The sequence below is a fragment of the Coturnix japonica genome, chromosome 26 (assembly GCF_054131305.1).
Source record: "Coturnix japonica strain WE chromosome 26, WE-NBRP24, whole genome shotgun sequence".
NCBI lineage: Eukaryota > Metazoa > Chordata > Aves > Galliformes > Phasianidae > Coturnix > Coturnix japonica.
In genome coordinates this window covers 4,113,223-4,129,002 of record NC_140688.1, presented here as the reverse complement: position 1 = coordinate 4,129,002, position 15,780 = coordinate 4,113,223, and the positions used below count along the sequence as shown (strand labels likewise).

The 15,780-nt window shown below is 55.1% G+C and overlaps 1 protein-coding gene across 4 annotated transcripts in view; it reads left to right on the top strand.

Annotated features, from left to right (window-relative positions):
* Positions 1–718: 718 nt before the first annotated feature.
* LOC146756687 (methyl-CpG-binding domain protein 2-like) overlaps positions 719–15,780 on the top strand; it is a 93,671-nt gene continuing 78,609 nt past the window's right edge. For 2 of the 4 annotated variants that reach the window (XR_014937255.1, XM_085524130.1), the window contains exon 1: positions 719–1,035. Coding sequence is in view for 3 of the 4 variants with exons in the window: in XM_085524130.1 (XP_085380256.1) it covers positions 923–1,035 (113 nt within the window). In the remaining variant the exon portion in view is untranslated. Of the gene's footprint in view, positions 1,036–4,666; positions 5,080–15,780 lie in introns of those variants that run through there. The other 2 variants (XM_085524132.1, XM_085524131.1) reach the window with 2 other exon arrangements.

Below are 15,780 nucleotides of genomic sequence, written 5' to 3'. Positions count from 1 at the left end.
GCTTCCGAGTGCACCCGAGTGGTTCTGAAGTCGATCCGAGCGCTTCCGAAAGGTTCCGAACGGTTCCGAAGCGTGAAGGAACAAGGAAGTCGCTCGTAGCGATCCCGAATGTCTCCGAACTGGACCCGAGTGTTTCCGAGCGTCTCCAAAGTCGACCGGAGCGCTTCCGAATGGTTCCGAATGGTTCCGAAAGGGTCCGAAGCCCGAAGAGACACGGAAATTGCTCGTAGCGATCCCGAATAGCTCCGAAGTGGACCCGAAGGGCACCGAGCGTTTCCAAGCTCCTCCGAAGTGAACCCGAGAGCTTCCGAAAGGATCCGAATGGTTCCAAAGCCTGAAGAAACCCAGAAGTCGCTCGTAGCGAACCCGAACGGCTTCGAACGGCTCCGAACTGGACCCGAAAGTTTCTGAATGTTTCCGAAGTTGACCCGAGCGCTTCCGAACGGAACCGAAGCGCGAAAAACCCAGAAATCGCTCGTAGCGATCCCGAAATAGACCCGAGCGTTTCCGAAAGGTTCCGAACAGCTCCGAACCCGACCGGAAGCCACCTGTAGCAACCCGGAAGTCAACCGGAAGTCGCTGGGAGCGGTTCCGAACCCGACCCCAGCGGTTCCGAAGAATTCCGAAGGTGAAATCGAAGGAACCCGAAAGTAAACCGGAACTCGCTCCGAAAAGACCCGAGCGCTTCCGAACGGAGACGAAGTGGATCTCGGAGCAACCCGGAAGTTAACCGGAAGTCGCTTCAGAACGACCCGAGCGCTTCCGAATACTTCCGAAGAGAGCCGAAACGGAACGGAAGTGGCCAGACCTACCCGGAAATAAACCGGAAGGCCCTTCAGAAGGCTCCTCCGGCAGCCGAACCGGCTCCGAACACCAGCCGAACTTCGTCTTTTTTCGGCTGTTTTCGGTTCCGGTACCGGGGATGGAGAAACAAGGGCGGGTGGATTGTCCGGCGTTACCGCCCGGGTGGAAGAAGGAAGAAGTGATACGGAAATCGGGGCTGAGCACCGGGAAAAGCGACGTCTATTACTTCAGGTAACGGGGACCGGCCCACCGTTCCCTGGTGGCAAAGTCTCATCTTTTGTTGGCTCTGTGCTCCTCCCCTGGCTTTCTGCAAGGCTGCCATTTGCTGGAAGGCTGCTTCCATCAGCTTCTGACAGAAAGGAGACAAGAAATGCATGAAGAGCATCTCTTTGGAGGAGGATCTGAGCACAGCCAACCACAACCTTCTGGTCAAGAGCAGTTTCTTCAGTTTACCGTTCCACTGCTACAGTGTTGTGCCACTTCTGCAGTGTCCTTTCCTCTCTCCTGCATCACACACCCTGCCCTTCCCTTCACGCGGCCCTATTTAGAGGCAGGTACCCACACCACAGCTCACAAGAGCTTCCTACCCACAGAGGCTTTCTCTTGCTTGGCCTCCACGCCTCACTTTGGCCTCAAGACTACTAAGTTGCAAGGCCTCTTGGCCAGGCTCTGGGCCTCCCTCCAGGCTGTTTTACCTTAAGGCCTCTAAGCCTCCTGGGCAACCTCTAAGCCTTTAGGCCTCCCCCTATGCCTCTAGGACAGCTTACAGGCATCTGTGCCTCCAGGTGTGTTCTCCATTACAGCTCTAAGCCTTCCTTTGTGCCATAAATGCTCATGGACACGTGGCCTCTTTTTTGGCCTCCCTCTGTGCATCAGGCCCTCAAAACCTCAGTGCTTCCAGTCCAGCCCTTTAGTACCTCGGCTCCAGGCCTACCCTGAAGCTTCAAGGACTTTAGGCTCTACAGGGCTGTTAAGGCCTCTAAGCCCCCTTTTTTTGGCTGTGTCCGATAGAACCACCACTGCCCTTGATGCTCTGTCCCATAACCCCCACAGCTTAGCCCCGTAAGCTATGCACCATAAGCTTCTGTTTGCCTACAAGCTATGGCCTCTAAGTTTCCCCATGGGGCTCTACGCAACATGGCCAGGGACAGAAATGGGGCTGTTTCTGCCCTTCTTGTCACCCAGCCCCTCCCACCGTCTGTCAGGGGCAGGAACCCACAGGACCCATAGAGAACCAAAAGAACATCATAGAGAGTCATAGAGCCACATAAGAACGACAGGGAGCAATAAAGACCCACGGGGAGCCAAGGGGAACAAATACAGACCCATATGGGAGCTATACTAACACACTCACACATGTACCTGCAGGGACCCATATTAGTGCATAGGGGAACATACTGCCCTGTAGCAACCAACTGTGCCCCACAGCCAGTTATGATGATGTTCAGTCACCATGGATCAAGGTTCACGGCACTGTGGGATGGCCTGAGTGGCCAACTCACACTCTTGGCCACCCTCCATCTCCCGTGGCTCCCACACCAACCCCACAGCACCACCCACACTAAGCCCTGTCCCACAAATGCAGCTGCTGCCGCTCAACAATTCTTATTGGCTGAAAGCAGGAGAGTTGAGAGATCCAAAGGGGTTGTGAGATCAGAGGTTGGGGCTGGAAGGCAGAGCATCTGCAGCTTTCGTTCCTCACTGAGTCCTTTCTATTGGGAAAGGAGATGGAGGGAGGTGAGAAGATGGAGGGCAGGGATGTGGGGTAGGAACCCACCTTGATGCTGATGTCACGGCTCCGTGCCTGCAGCTTGTCACCCTGGGACTCAGCCGTGTCAGCACGTTCCTCTGCCTCATCCAGCATGTGCTGTGCCCTGGGGAACTTGGCCAAGTTGGCCTGCTTGTCCTGTGGCTTAGCCCCGGTCCCCACCCCAGTCCCCCCCCCAAACACCCACCCAACTCATCCCCGCAGCTCCTCCCTCCCCCCAACCAGCCTCGAGTCGGGCAGAAAGTTATCGACATCTCTTCATTGAATGATCAATCCCTAAATAAAACCCTCTGGTAGACATCAGAGTTTAGGGGTTTTTAGGGTTTATTAGGGTTTTTTATGGTTTTTAGATTTTTTAGGGATTTTTAGGGGTTTTTAGGTGTTTTTAGAGGTTTTTAGGGGTTGCCGTGGATTTCCACTCGGTACACGCAGGTGTATTCCGCGTACCCCCAGTTGCTCCACACATCCAGTTTGATCCTTTGGTAGGATTGAAGGGGCTTCTCCTGCCAATGCAAAGAGGAGAGGCTTTGTTATGGGCTCCGTTATGGGCCGGAGGGCTTATTAAGGGTTCATCAGGAGATGGATCCACCTCCATGGTCTCATCAGGGGTTGGATCCACCTCCATGGGCTCCACGGAGGGGGTCACACGTCTGGTCCAGCCGTGACGGGTCCCAGCTTAACAGGTAACAGCTTGTTACCTGGGACTCAGCCGTGTCAGCACGTGTCAGACTGAAGGGGCTTCTCCTGCCAATGCAAAGAGGAAAGGCTTCGTTATGGGCCGGAGGGGGACCAGTGCCCCATAGTGCCCCATAGCTCCCACTGTTCGCCCCATAGATATGGGTAAACCTAATACACAGTCAATGATTTCCTGGAATTCGGATCCATATTCAATAGTTGTTTAGCATGCAGACCCCTCTCTTGTTATCACCCATCATATCAGTGTGGGAATAAAATATTGTTTGTGCCTTTAGAACAAGAGAAGAATCTTTTCTTTCCAGGTCTCAGTATATAAGTGAAGTAGTTTGTAGTTATTTCAAGGTCTCAGTATATAAGTGAAGTAGTTTGTAGTTATTTCAAGGTCTCAGTATAGAAGTGAAGTAGTTTGTTGTTATTTCAAGATCTCAGTATACAAGTGAAGCAGTTTGTAGTTATTTCAAGGTCTCAGTATACAAGTGAAGCAGTTTCTAGTTATTTCAAGGTCTCAGTATACAAGTGAAGCAGTAGCAGAGGAGAGGCTTTGTTATGGGCATGGGAAGAGCCCCAGCAAAACAAGTGCTTCCAAAGGCTTGCAAAAGGGACCCCACGGGAGTCGGCCATGTTGGAGAGCAGAGGGTGGGCAGGAAAGCTCTTTCTTCCCATGACTTGCAGGCAGCCCAGCCTCCCCCCTTGCACTTGCCATACCTGAACGTGGAAGGTCTGCGCAATATCTCCACCCACGTCATAAACATACAGTCCCAGGAGAGTTTCCCTTTCGTCCTCATCCACTCCCTCAAAGACAAGAGATGATGGCGGTCACACTTAGGCAGGCCGTGCCATAAAGAACACACTGAGGCCAAAGGTGGGAGCCCTTCCAACCCTCCCTGTGCTCTGGTAGGATTGGAGCACAACGAAGGGCGAACCTGAGTCAGGGCACGTGGAGCAATTGCTCCCAGCTGCTCGGCCACAAAGAGCAGCAGAGGCCTTTGGAGACATGGAACCACCCGAGGGATTCGGTGCCCTCAGGCAGGATGCCGTGCTCTGCAGCAGCCCACCACTGAAATTTGGGAGCTCCCAACTGTATGGGGTCGTATGGGGCTATGTTGGGTGTCTACCGTGTGGCTCTATGGTGCTCTATGAGCTCTTGTGTGGCTCTATGGGGTCTTACAGGGCTCTATGTGGCAGTTATGGGGCTCTGTTGGGTGTCTGTAGGGCCCTTATGGGGCCCTGTTGGGTGTCTGTGGGGCACCATGAGGCTCTTTGGTTCTCTATGAGCTTCTGGTGCAGCTCTATGGGGTCTTATGGAGCATTATGGGGCTCTATGGGGTGTCTGTGGGGGTCTATGGGGTCTTATGTTGCGGTTATTGTGTTCTGTTGCTTGTCTCTGGGGCTCTATAGGATTTCAATGGGCTCTTATGGGGCTCTATGGCAAAGCTTTTTCCTCGGGGGCCTCCAGAAGCAGCAGCAGGCAGAGACTTACCAAGATGGCAAAGTCTCTGGGGGCACTGTTGACATCCCCAGAGGGAGACACCGCCTTGGAGACATGCCAGACAGTGAAAGCCGTGGGCCAGATGTTCTCCGGCAGCTGGATGACGGCGTGGCCCTGCGAACCTTGGAAAGCCCAGCAGTTTCCAACAGACATATCAGGCTGAAATGAGAGAGATGCGTCCATCAGCGGTGAGGCAAAGAGTCGCCAGAGCTGGATGCTGGGCAAGGAGCACAGAATTTGTTTTCTGTGTGGGCTGCCGTGCTCCCCGTAATGGAACGCTACTCAAGGGACAGGAGGGGAATATGCAAAGGTTTGGACAACAGCTCTGGAGTCAACCGCCTTTCTCTGCTTGCCCAGAGCCGGCGGGGCAGCCCTCCCCAGCATCTGTCAGCCCAGCACCCTCCCAACGCTGGTGTCAGTGATGTGGGGAAGAGTGTGGGCTGAGCAGAGCAGCTGGGCCAAAGGAAATGGATGTGCAGCCAGAATGGGGTGAGGATGGGGGGAAGGGTTGGGGGTAGGAAAGACTGGGAGAAGGATAGGGGGTAGGATGGAGGGAGGAAATGGGAGGATGGGGGGGAAGGATGGTGGAAGAAAGGGAGGGGAAGGATGGGGGGGAGAAGGATGGAAGGAAGGTTGAGGAGGGGGAAAGGATGGGGAGGGGGAAAGGATGTAGGGGGACGGATCCTGGGAAGGAAGGGCTGGGGGATGGAGGGGGAGCCCTTATGGGGCTCTGTGGGGTGTCTGCAGGGGGAGGGGTGCGAAAGCAAGGGGGGGAAGCCCACTGTCAGCACTTCTCCTGCCATACCTGCAAGAGGGTCTCAGGGGACTTTGCGGAGGAAAAGAGGGGAGAAAGCCGGCCTTTCCCACAGTAACTCTTGGTTGTCCTCTCCGCATCAACAGTGGCACCTGAAATAAAGATGGACAGACGTGCACTGGGACAGCCCAGAGACAAGCTGAAGGAGTGAATGCTCATTCCCCAAAGCTCTTGGCGGGGCTCTGGGGTGCAGAATCCCTCCTGCTGTGTATGGGAACTGCTGAGTCCTGGCATGATGCGCTGATTGAGCACCTGGGGAAATGAGCCGGTCAGCCCTGGGAGCAGAGTTGAAGGGTTTTTAAATTCTCAGAGATGGGGGCTTTAGACGGGATGTGAGGAGGAAATTCTTGACCCCCAGTGGGCGGTGAGGCCCTGCAATGTGCTGCCCAGAGGAGCCATGGATGCCCCATTCCCGGAGGCGTTGGAGACCAGGTTGGATGGGGCCCTGAGCGCCTTGATGCAAAGGGTGGCAGTCCTGTCAGTGGCAGGGAGTTGGACTGGGATGGTCTTAAGGTCCCTTCAGACCTCAGCCATCCTAAAGCTCTATGAGATAAGTGTGACAGGAAGCAGAGCTGGGCAGGTTTTGGGGAGTGCCAGGCGCAAAGCTGAGGGTAGTGAAGCTGTCTACATACCCAGGGATTTCAGAGCCCAGTTGGGCATCAAGTAGCTGTTTTCCACGATGCTGTCAATTTCAATCCGTGTCAACAGAAAAATTTCCTGGCAACAAACAGGGAATGGAGAGACAGCAGTGAGCACAAAGACAGGAGATGGGTGTGAGCAGGGAGTCCTACCCAAGAACTGCACTCCAGAGACACAGCAAAGATGGACTTTGGGCTCTGCCTGATCCCAGTGTTGCCAGCCCCGTGTCTGCTGTAGAACAGCCTGGACAGGCAGTCAGATCGTGCCCTGAGCCAGCCAGGCTCTGCAGAGCTCCAGTTGCAGCTGGCCTGGAGAATGGCCCTTCCAGCTAAGAAGTCTGAAGCACATGTCTCTTGGCAGGGGCCGCATCCAGCCTCCAAGCCAAGCCCAGCAGGCCTCTGGCTGGGGCCCAGCCAGGGGGAACTCATGGCTCTGCACAGAGCACCCTGATCCCAGCTTTACCATGCAGACAGCACCAGCAGCAGCTCTCAGTGTGGGGAGCAAAGTAGCTCCAAGACACAGGGGAGGCTGAGCCTGAGAGCCAGGTGTGGGGCAGGCGGCCAGAGCACAGAGCTGTCCCTGTAAAGGGCTGGAAGGGAGCAGTACCATTACCTGTCTCGTCAGTTCGTCGATCCCATTCTCCTCCAGGACATCATACACTGATTGTGCAATGAGATGCTTCCTGATTGACAGCTCATAACTTATCAGGTGTAATTCTGGCCCAACCATTGAGTTCCTGAAGGCAAAGCAAAGCAAGTCTTGTTCAGCAACACAGGTCAGAGTTTCAGTGCCACGAGGTGAATGATTCCGGGGGGTTGTGCCCTTCCTTATCCCCCAGCCCCTTTGGTTCCTTTGCTTTGCCAAGGGCTGCCTTCACCATATAGATGGGAAAGGCTGGAGCCCTGGGCACAAAGTGAAGGCGTGCATGGAGCACACAGCCAGCCGAGGCCAAGCTACAGAGCCAGGTGCATAGCAAGGAAGTGTTCTTACCCCTGAGACGGGAGCTCATGCACAGGTCCTGCTGACACCACCTGGAAGAGAAAAGCATTTGATGGGAGGAAGCACCAGGAGCACGGCCAGAGCTTCCAAAGGAGCTTCCCAGGGAGCCGCTGGCAGAATTTCCTGCTACTTCCCAGCACTTTGCAGAGGACCGCTGCCCAAAGTTGGGCCTTCAGCCCTCCACGTGCTGCAGAGCATCTGCTGCTTCTCCGTTTGCTCTCCCATCCCCTCCAGACTCCACAGTGTCACGGACAGGCCAAAGGCCCCTTCTTCCCATGTGCTGTTGCCTTCAGCCTGAGCTCCGTGCTGGGCACTGGGAAGATGCTGCCACACCAAAGCCCGTCCTGCTGCCAAGGCAGCCCCCAGCCTGGCTCAGGAGCCCACAGAGTCTCAGCAGCGATGGGCCCGTGGCCAAACTCCCCCTGTCCCCACGGAGGCTGAAGGGCAGAGCTTTGTCTTCTGCCGCACGCTGTGGCACTGACCTGCAGGACATTTCCCCAGGCTCCCAATATCCAGAGGAAGGCTCCAGCTGTGGGAGACATCAGTCAGGAGAGACCATTAGTTTGCCAGAGTGCTCGGAGCCCTGCAGCCCATTTCCCTCCTCCCAACCCAGCCGTGTGGGACAGTCCCGCTCCTTGGCTCCCGTGGGTTTGCCTCCAGCCCAAGGCTGGAATTCCCAGAAGCAGCTCCGAGCTCCTTTGGATGCCCTGGTAAAGATGGCTGTGCCATTGCACAACTGCTCCCGTCCTGGGCATGGACAGGCCGTGTGCTGCTGGCAGGGGCTGTGAAAGTCACAGACTCATAGAATGGCCTGGGTTGAAAAGGAACGTAATGCTCATCCACTTCCAACCCCCTGCTATGTGCAGAGTCGCCAACCAGCAGCCCAGGCTGCCCAGAGCCACGTCCAGCCTGGCCTTGAATGCCTGCAGGGATGGGGCATCCACAGCCTCCTTGGGCAACCTGTTCCAGTGCGTCACCACCTTCAGAGTGAAAGACTTCCTCCTAGTATTTAATTTAAGCCTTCCCATCTCAGTTTAAAACCATTCCCTCTTGTTCTAACACTAGATCTAGATCAATCCATGTCTGTGACAGGGGTGCCGTAGGCCTGTGCCCCCCATGGTCTCCAAAATGTGGGAAGGGAAAAAGGAAAATGGTAGGTGGATGGGAGCTGGGCTCAAGGAAACAAACAGAGCAGCAGCAGCAACGATCTAAGGAGGAAGACTTACTTTACTAACTACAATGTTGGAATGCAAGATAACACAATATAATACAATGTAATTGAAATTGAGGTCCTCTGGGCTGTGTAGTTCTTCTCTGCGCTCCACAGGATGTCGTGAGGTGGGAAACCAATAGCAAACATTACACAACCATGACAGTTATGCAGCTGCAGACATCTGGCCAGAAGGTGTGGTACAGGCGGCCGGGTCATGCCCCAGTACAAGCTGAAGCGTTGACCCAGGATAGAAATACGACCTGTATCTTGCCCTGGAGGGCAGACACTCCCCTCCTGCTACCCCTGAAACATCCGTATTACTCCCGGTGAGTCTTTGGGCCTCTAGGATCAGCGGAAGGAATGAAATGCCATCAAAGCATTCCAGTGCTGCTGTCAGATCATGTGCAGCATCTGGTGATGGTCTGCATGGGACTGATGGAGCGTAGGATGGACCTGCACCTCACAACCACATGCCTCCAGTAGCACCATCTGGCACTGGCCCATAAAAGAACATGAACTTTAATTGAGCATCACTCATTTTAAATTGTGTCAGCATGTATTGTGACAGGAAATTATACAAGCATTGCGAGAGGATTTGGCAGAGGATTTGGTGTGTTCTGTGCTGAGCCTGAACACTGCCAAACAGGCTTCTCCTCAGCCGTGGCATCCTGTTCCCTTGTGCCTATTAGCACAGGCCACCAGCAGTTGTCCTGAGTATGGAACACTGCCATGAGCAGCCAGGAGCCCTGCTGTATGCCTGGAGGGCACTGGTTGTGTTCCCCCAACCCCCCCCAGGCCCCATGCTAAAGTTGTGTCTGTTTAAGTCCACTGGTTATAGTATACAGAGCTGCGGAGCACGTTGGAATGGCTCCTCTGGGATCAGGTGGCCTTCTGCAGAAGCATCTCCAGCTCCCATCCTCGGGTCCATCTATGCTGACATGCTGGATGTAGGGATGTTCCCAGTGGCTGGCTTTGGTCACAGTGGGCGCTTCCTGACGGTGACCCCTCAGATCCAGGGGTAGATCACACAGCAGAGCTTAGCTGGGTCCTGCTGGCTGTTCAGATTGCTTGTTTTTCACTTGTTTTGTTTTCAATTGACGGAGTAGCTGGTGTGAATGGGGAGTGCTGCGCAGTCAGGACCAGTCGGTTATGGAAATGACACATGCCCAGAAATGTTATGAAAACAATTGTCCAGGCAGTGAGAGGTTCTGGTGGGACAGAAGGTGAAGCAGAGATGAGAATTTCATTTAACAAGGAAAGGAGGAAAAGACAGAAGAATACAGCAAGAATGGGGGATAGATTTACCTCCTAGAAAATTCAGTAATCTGTGCATAACCTGACATGTGTGATGTCTGCATATTCCCCTAGAACGTGCAACACTTTGTTTCTTCATGTTATTTGAAGCTCTGCTGTGGTTTGATCAAGATGCTCCTGATGCCAGCCACGGGTGCAACTTAAAACATTCTCAGCAGAACGGTAATAGAGGTTGCTCAAAAGGAACTAAAGGAATTAAAGAGTTAAACTGAAGCCAGCACTTAGCGTCCTCTCACCAGCCATCACCTCTGGTCAGCCATCAAAAAGGAGTGTACCATCAGTGGCCTTGAGGCCTAATTCCTACTGGCCTGTGTGGTGGCCCTGAGGGCCTACACCTAGTAACCAAGGGGTTAATGGAGACCTATGGAACAAGAAGCTTTTCAAGAGGATGAGAGACCACGGATGCCAATGAGAGAGAGCACTAGACCTGGCCTGCAGGCCAGGAGAGAGGCCTCTAGTCCTCTAGCCATCTCAGCCTTCCTCTGGACCTCCATGTCTCTAAGCCCTCCCGTAGGTGTCTAAGTCTGTACACCTCTGCACCTTCTTTGGTGCCTGAGTGCCCCTGGGCCACCCTGTGGCTCTCTTGGCCTCTCTGTCTCAAGACCTCTAGTCCAGCTTCAAGGCCTTCAGACTTCTTGGGCTGTGGGTGTCCAGACCTCAAGGTACAAGTACAACCCCCAGCTCCTCTTGGCCTTTGCTCTTCTAGGCTTTCTCTTGCTTGGCCCCCATGCCTCCCTTTGGCCTCAAGACTACTAAGCTGCAAGGCCTCTTGGCCAGGCTCTCGGCCTCCCTCCAGGCTGTTTTACCTTAAGGCCTCTAATCCTCCTGGGCAACCTCTAAGCCTTTAGGCCTCCCCCTATGCCTCTAGGACAGCTTGCAGGCATCTGTGCCTCCAGGTGTGTTCTCCATTACAGCTCTAAACCTTCCTTTGTGCCATAAATGCTCATGGACTCGTGGTCTCTTTTTTGGCGTCCCTCTGTGCATCAGGCCCTCAAAACCTCAGTGCTTCCAGTCCAGCCCTTTAGTACCTCGGCTCCAGGCCTACCCTTAAGCTTCAAGGACTTTAGGCTCTACAGGGCTGTTATGGCCTCTAAGCCCCCTTTTTTTGGCTGTGTCCGATAGAACCACCACTGCCCTTGATGCTCTGTCCCATAACCCCCACAGCTTAGCCCCGTAAGCTATGCACCATAAGCTTCTGTTTGCCTACAAGCTATGGCCTCTAAGGTTCCCCATGGAGCTCTACGCAACACGGCCAGGGACAGAAATGGGGCTGTTTCTGCCCTTCTTGTCACCCGGCCCCTCCCACCGTCTGTCAGGGGCAGGAACCCACAGGACCCATAGAGAACCAAAAGAACATCATAGAGAGTCATAGAGCCACATAAGAATGACAGGGAGCAATAAAGACCCACGGGGAGCCAAGGGGAACAAATACAGACCCATATGGGAGCTATACTAACACACTCACACATGTACCTGCAGGGACCCATAGAAGTGCATAGGGGAACATACTGCCCTGTAGCAACCAACTGTGCCCCACAGCCAGTTACGATGATGTTCAGTCACCATGGATCAAGGTTCACGGCACTGTGGGATGGCCTGAGTGGCCAACTCACACTCTTGGCCACCCCCCATCTCCCGTGGCTCCCACACCAACCCCACAGCACCACCCACACTAAGCCCTGTCCCACAAATGCAGCTGCTGCCGCTCAACAATTCTTATTGGCTGAAAGCAGGAGAGTTGAGAGATCCAAAGGGGTTGTGAGATCAGAGGTTGGGGCTGGAAGGCAGAGCATCTGCAGCTTTCGTTCCTCACTGAGTCCTTTCTATTGGGAAAGGAGATGGAGGGAGGTGAGAAGATGGAGGGCAGGGATGTGGGGTAGGAACCCACCTTGATGCTGATGTCACGGCTCCGTGCCTGCAGCTTGTCACCCTGGGACTCAGCCGTGTCAGCACGTTCCTCTGCCTCATCCAGCATGTGCTGTGCCCTGGGGAACTTGGCCAAGTTGGCCTGCTTGTCCTGTGGCTTAGCCCCGGTCCCCACCCCAGTCCCCCCCCCAAACACCCACCCAACTCATCCCCGCAGCTCCTCCCTCCCCCCAACCAGCCTCGAGTCGGGCAGAAAGTTATCGACATCTCTTCATTGAATGATCAATCCCTAAATAAAACCCTCTGGTAGACATCAGAGTTTAGGGGTTTTTAGGGTTTATTAGGGTTTTTTATGGTTTTTAGATTTTTTAGGGATTTTTAGGGGTTTTTAGGTGTTTTTAGAGGTTTTTAGGGGTTGCCGTGGATTTCCACTCGGTACACGCAGGTGTATTCCGCGTACCCCCAGTTGCTCCACACATCCAGTTTGATCCTTTGGTAGGATTGAAGGGGCTTCTCCTGCCAATGCAAAGAGGAGAGGCTTTGTTATGGGCTCCGTTATGGGCCGGAGGGCTTATTAAGGGTTCATCAGGAGATGGATCCACCTCCATGGTCTCATCAGGGGTTGGATCCACCTCCATGGGCTCCATGGAGGGGGTCACACGTCTGGTCCAGCCGTGACGGGAACGGGCTCTCTTGCCTGTCTGCCGCCTGATGGTCATGGCGGGCCCCCTCCTCCTCCTCTTCGACCCTGCGGTCCCCAGCTACATCTTCCCACCTAAATCCTGGGAATCCTCCAGCCTCGCTCTCTTAGCTCCCCACATGGCTGTTAATGGCCAGAGCTCTCATAGGTGAGTGCGTTGCGTGGGGCAGCGGTGACCAAGGTGACTGCTGTGACATGGCCAGGGTTCTAACATGGCGACCGCACTGCTGGCACTGGCGTTCCACATGGCATGAGGAGGGGGCTGTAGGACAGGGCACGGCACGGGAGCCAGAAGGCACTGGTCCTTGGGTTAAAAGGGGAGGGGGACTGCGCACATTCCCTTTGTGTCCGCCCCCCCTCCCGACCGACTCCATCCCATAACCCCTGTAAACCACCCCAACACCATCCCATAACCCATCCCAACCCCAAACTCATCCCATAACCTCTAGAACCCCTGCCGGCACATGGGGTCCAGGCCAGGCCAAAAGCCAGATGGCAAGGAGGGCCCGAAGGAGAAAGCCGTCTGGTCGGATGGTTGCGGGGCGCCTGCCAGGCCAAAGGCCGGCTTGGGGATCCCTGCCAGGCCAGAAGCCTGCAGGCCTGGGAAGCCCTGCCAGGCCAAGAGCCTGCCGCCGGCCGGCAAACACTGGAAGGCCAAAAGCTGGCTGGCCAGCCTGGGGAGTCCTACCAGGCCAACATCCAGCCTGCCTGGGGCTCACTGCCAGGCAACAAAATGGCTGACTGACCTGCTGGGCCTGTGAGGCCAAAAGCCGGCCACGTAGTCCAGGGGGGACCTTGCCAGGCCTGAAGTTGGTAATGCGGTTAGATGGGCACTGCCAGGCTAAAAGCCAGCTGTCTGCTCTGGGGGGCACTGCCAGCTCAAATGCCTGCAGGCCAGGGAAGCCCTTCCAGGACAAAAGCCTGCATACTGGGGTCCCTGCCAGGCTAGAAGCCGGCTGTCCGGCCTGTGGGGCCTGGCTTACCTTGCATTCCCTTGTCATAGTGAGTGAAATAAGTTTGCCTCCTTAGATGGTTGCTGCTGCTCTCTTGGTTTCCTTGTGCCCAGCTCCCATCTCCCTGCCCCTTTCCCTTTTCCCTGGTGGCACATTCTCATCTTTTCTTGGCTCTGTGCTCCTCCCCTGGCTTTCTGCAAGGCTGCCATTTGCTGGAAGGCTGCTTCCATCAGCTTCTGACAGAAAGGAGACAAGAAATGCATGAAGAGCATCTCTTTGGAGGAGGATCTGAGCACAGCCAACCACAAGCTTCTGGTCAAGAGCAGTTTCTTCAGTTTACCGTTCCACTGCTACAGTGTCGTGCCACTTCTGCAGTGTCCTTTCCTCTCTCCTGCATCACACACCCTGCCCTTCCCTTCACGCGGCCCTATTTAGAGGCAGGTACCCACACCACAGCTCACAAGAGCTTCCTACCCACAGAGGCTTTCTCTTGCTTGGTCTCCACGCCTCACCTTGGCCTCAAGACTACTAAGCTGCAAGGCCTCTTGGCCAGGCTCTGGGCCTCCCTCCAGGCTGTTTTACCTTAAGGCATCTAAGCCTCCTGGGCAACCTCTAAGCCTTTAGGCCTCCCCCTATGCCTCTAGGACAGCTTACAGGCATCTGTGCCTCCAGGTGTGTTCTCCATTACAGCTCTAAGCCTTCCTTTGTGCCATAAATGTTCATGGACTCGTGGTCTCTTTTTTGGCCTCCCTCTGTGCATCAGGCCCTCAAAACCTCAGTGCTTCCAGTCCAGCCCTTTAGTACCACAGTTCACGGCACTGTGGGATGGCCTGAGTGGCCAACTCACACTCTTGGCCACCCTCCATCTCCCGTGGCTCCCACACCAAACCCACAGCACTACCCACACTAAGCCCTGTCCCACAAATGCAGCTGCTGCCGCTCAACAACTCTTATTGGCTGAAAGCAGGAGAGTTGAGAGATCCAAAGGGGTTGTGAGATCAGAGGTTGGGGCTGGAAGGCAGAGCATCTGCAGCTTTCGTTCCTCACTGAGTCCTTTCTATTGGGAAAGGAGATGGAGGGAGGTGAGAAGATGGAGGGCAGGGATGCGGAGTAGGAAACCACCTTGATGCTGATGTCACGGCTCTGTGCCTGCAGCTTGTTAACCTGGGACTCAGCCGTGTCAGCACGTTCCTCTGCCTCATCCAGCATGTGCTGTGCCCTGGGGAACTAGGCCAAGTTGGCCTGCTTGTCCTGTGGCTTAGCCCCGGCTCCCACCCCGGTCTCCCCCCAAACACCCACCCAACTCATCCCCGCAGCTCCTCCCTCCCCCCAACCAGCCTCGAGGCGGGCAGAAAGTTATCGACATCTCTTCATTGAATGATCAATCCCTAATTAAAACCCTCTAATAGACATCAGAGTTTAGGGGTTTTTAGGGCTTATTAGGGTTTTTAATGGTTTTTAGATTTTTTTAGGGGTTTTTAGGGTTTATTAGGGCTTTTTAGGGGTTTTTAGGTGTTTTTAGAGGTTTTTAGGGGTTGCCGTGGATTTCCACTCGGTACACGAGGTGTACTCCGCGTATCCCCAGTTGCTCCACACATCCAGTTTGATCCTTTGGTAGGATTGAAGGGGCTTCTCCTGCCAATGCAAAGAGGAGAGGCTTTGTTATGGGCTCCGTTATGGGCCGGAGGGCTTATTAAGGGTTCATCAGGAGGTGGATCCACCTCCATGGTCTCATCAGGGGGTGGATCCACCTCCATGGGCTCCACGGAGGGGCTCACACGGCTGGTGCAGGCATGACGGGAACGGGCTCTCTTGCCTGTCTGCCGCCTGATGGTCCTGGCGGGCCCCCTCCTCCTCCTCTTCGACCCTGCGGTCCCCAGCTACATCTTCCCACCTAAATCCTGGGAATCCTCCAGCCTCGCTCTCTTAGCTCCCCACATGGCTGTTAATGGCCAGAGCTCTCAGAGGTGAGTGCGTTGCGTGGGGCAGTAGTGACCAAGGTGACTGCTGTGACATGGCCAGGGTTCTAACATGGTGGCCGCACTGCTGGCACTGCTGGCACTGGCGTTCCACATGGCATGAGGAGGGGGCTGTAGGACAGGGCACGGCACGGGAGCCAGAAGGCACTGGTCCTTGGGTTAAAAGGGGAGGGGGACTGCGCACATTCCCTTTGTGTCCCGTCCCCCCCCCCGACTCCATCCCATAACCCGTGTAAACCACCCCAACACCATCCCATAACCCATCCCAACCCCAAACCCATCCCATAACCTCTAGAACCCCTGCCGGCACATGGGGTCCAGGCCAGGCCAAAAGCCAGATGGCAAGGAAGGCCCGAAGGAGAAAGCCGTCTGGTCGGATGGTTGCGGGGCGCCTGCCAGGCCAAAGGCCGGCTTGGGGATCCCTGCCAGGCCAGAAGCCTGCAGGCCTGGGAAGCCCTGCCAGGCCAAGAGCCTGCCGCCGGCCGGCAAACACTGGAAGGCCAAAAGCTGGCTGGCCAGCCTGGGGAGTCCTACCAGGCCAACATC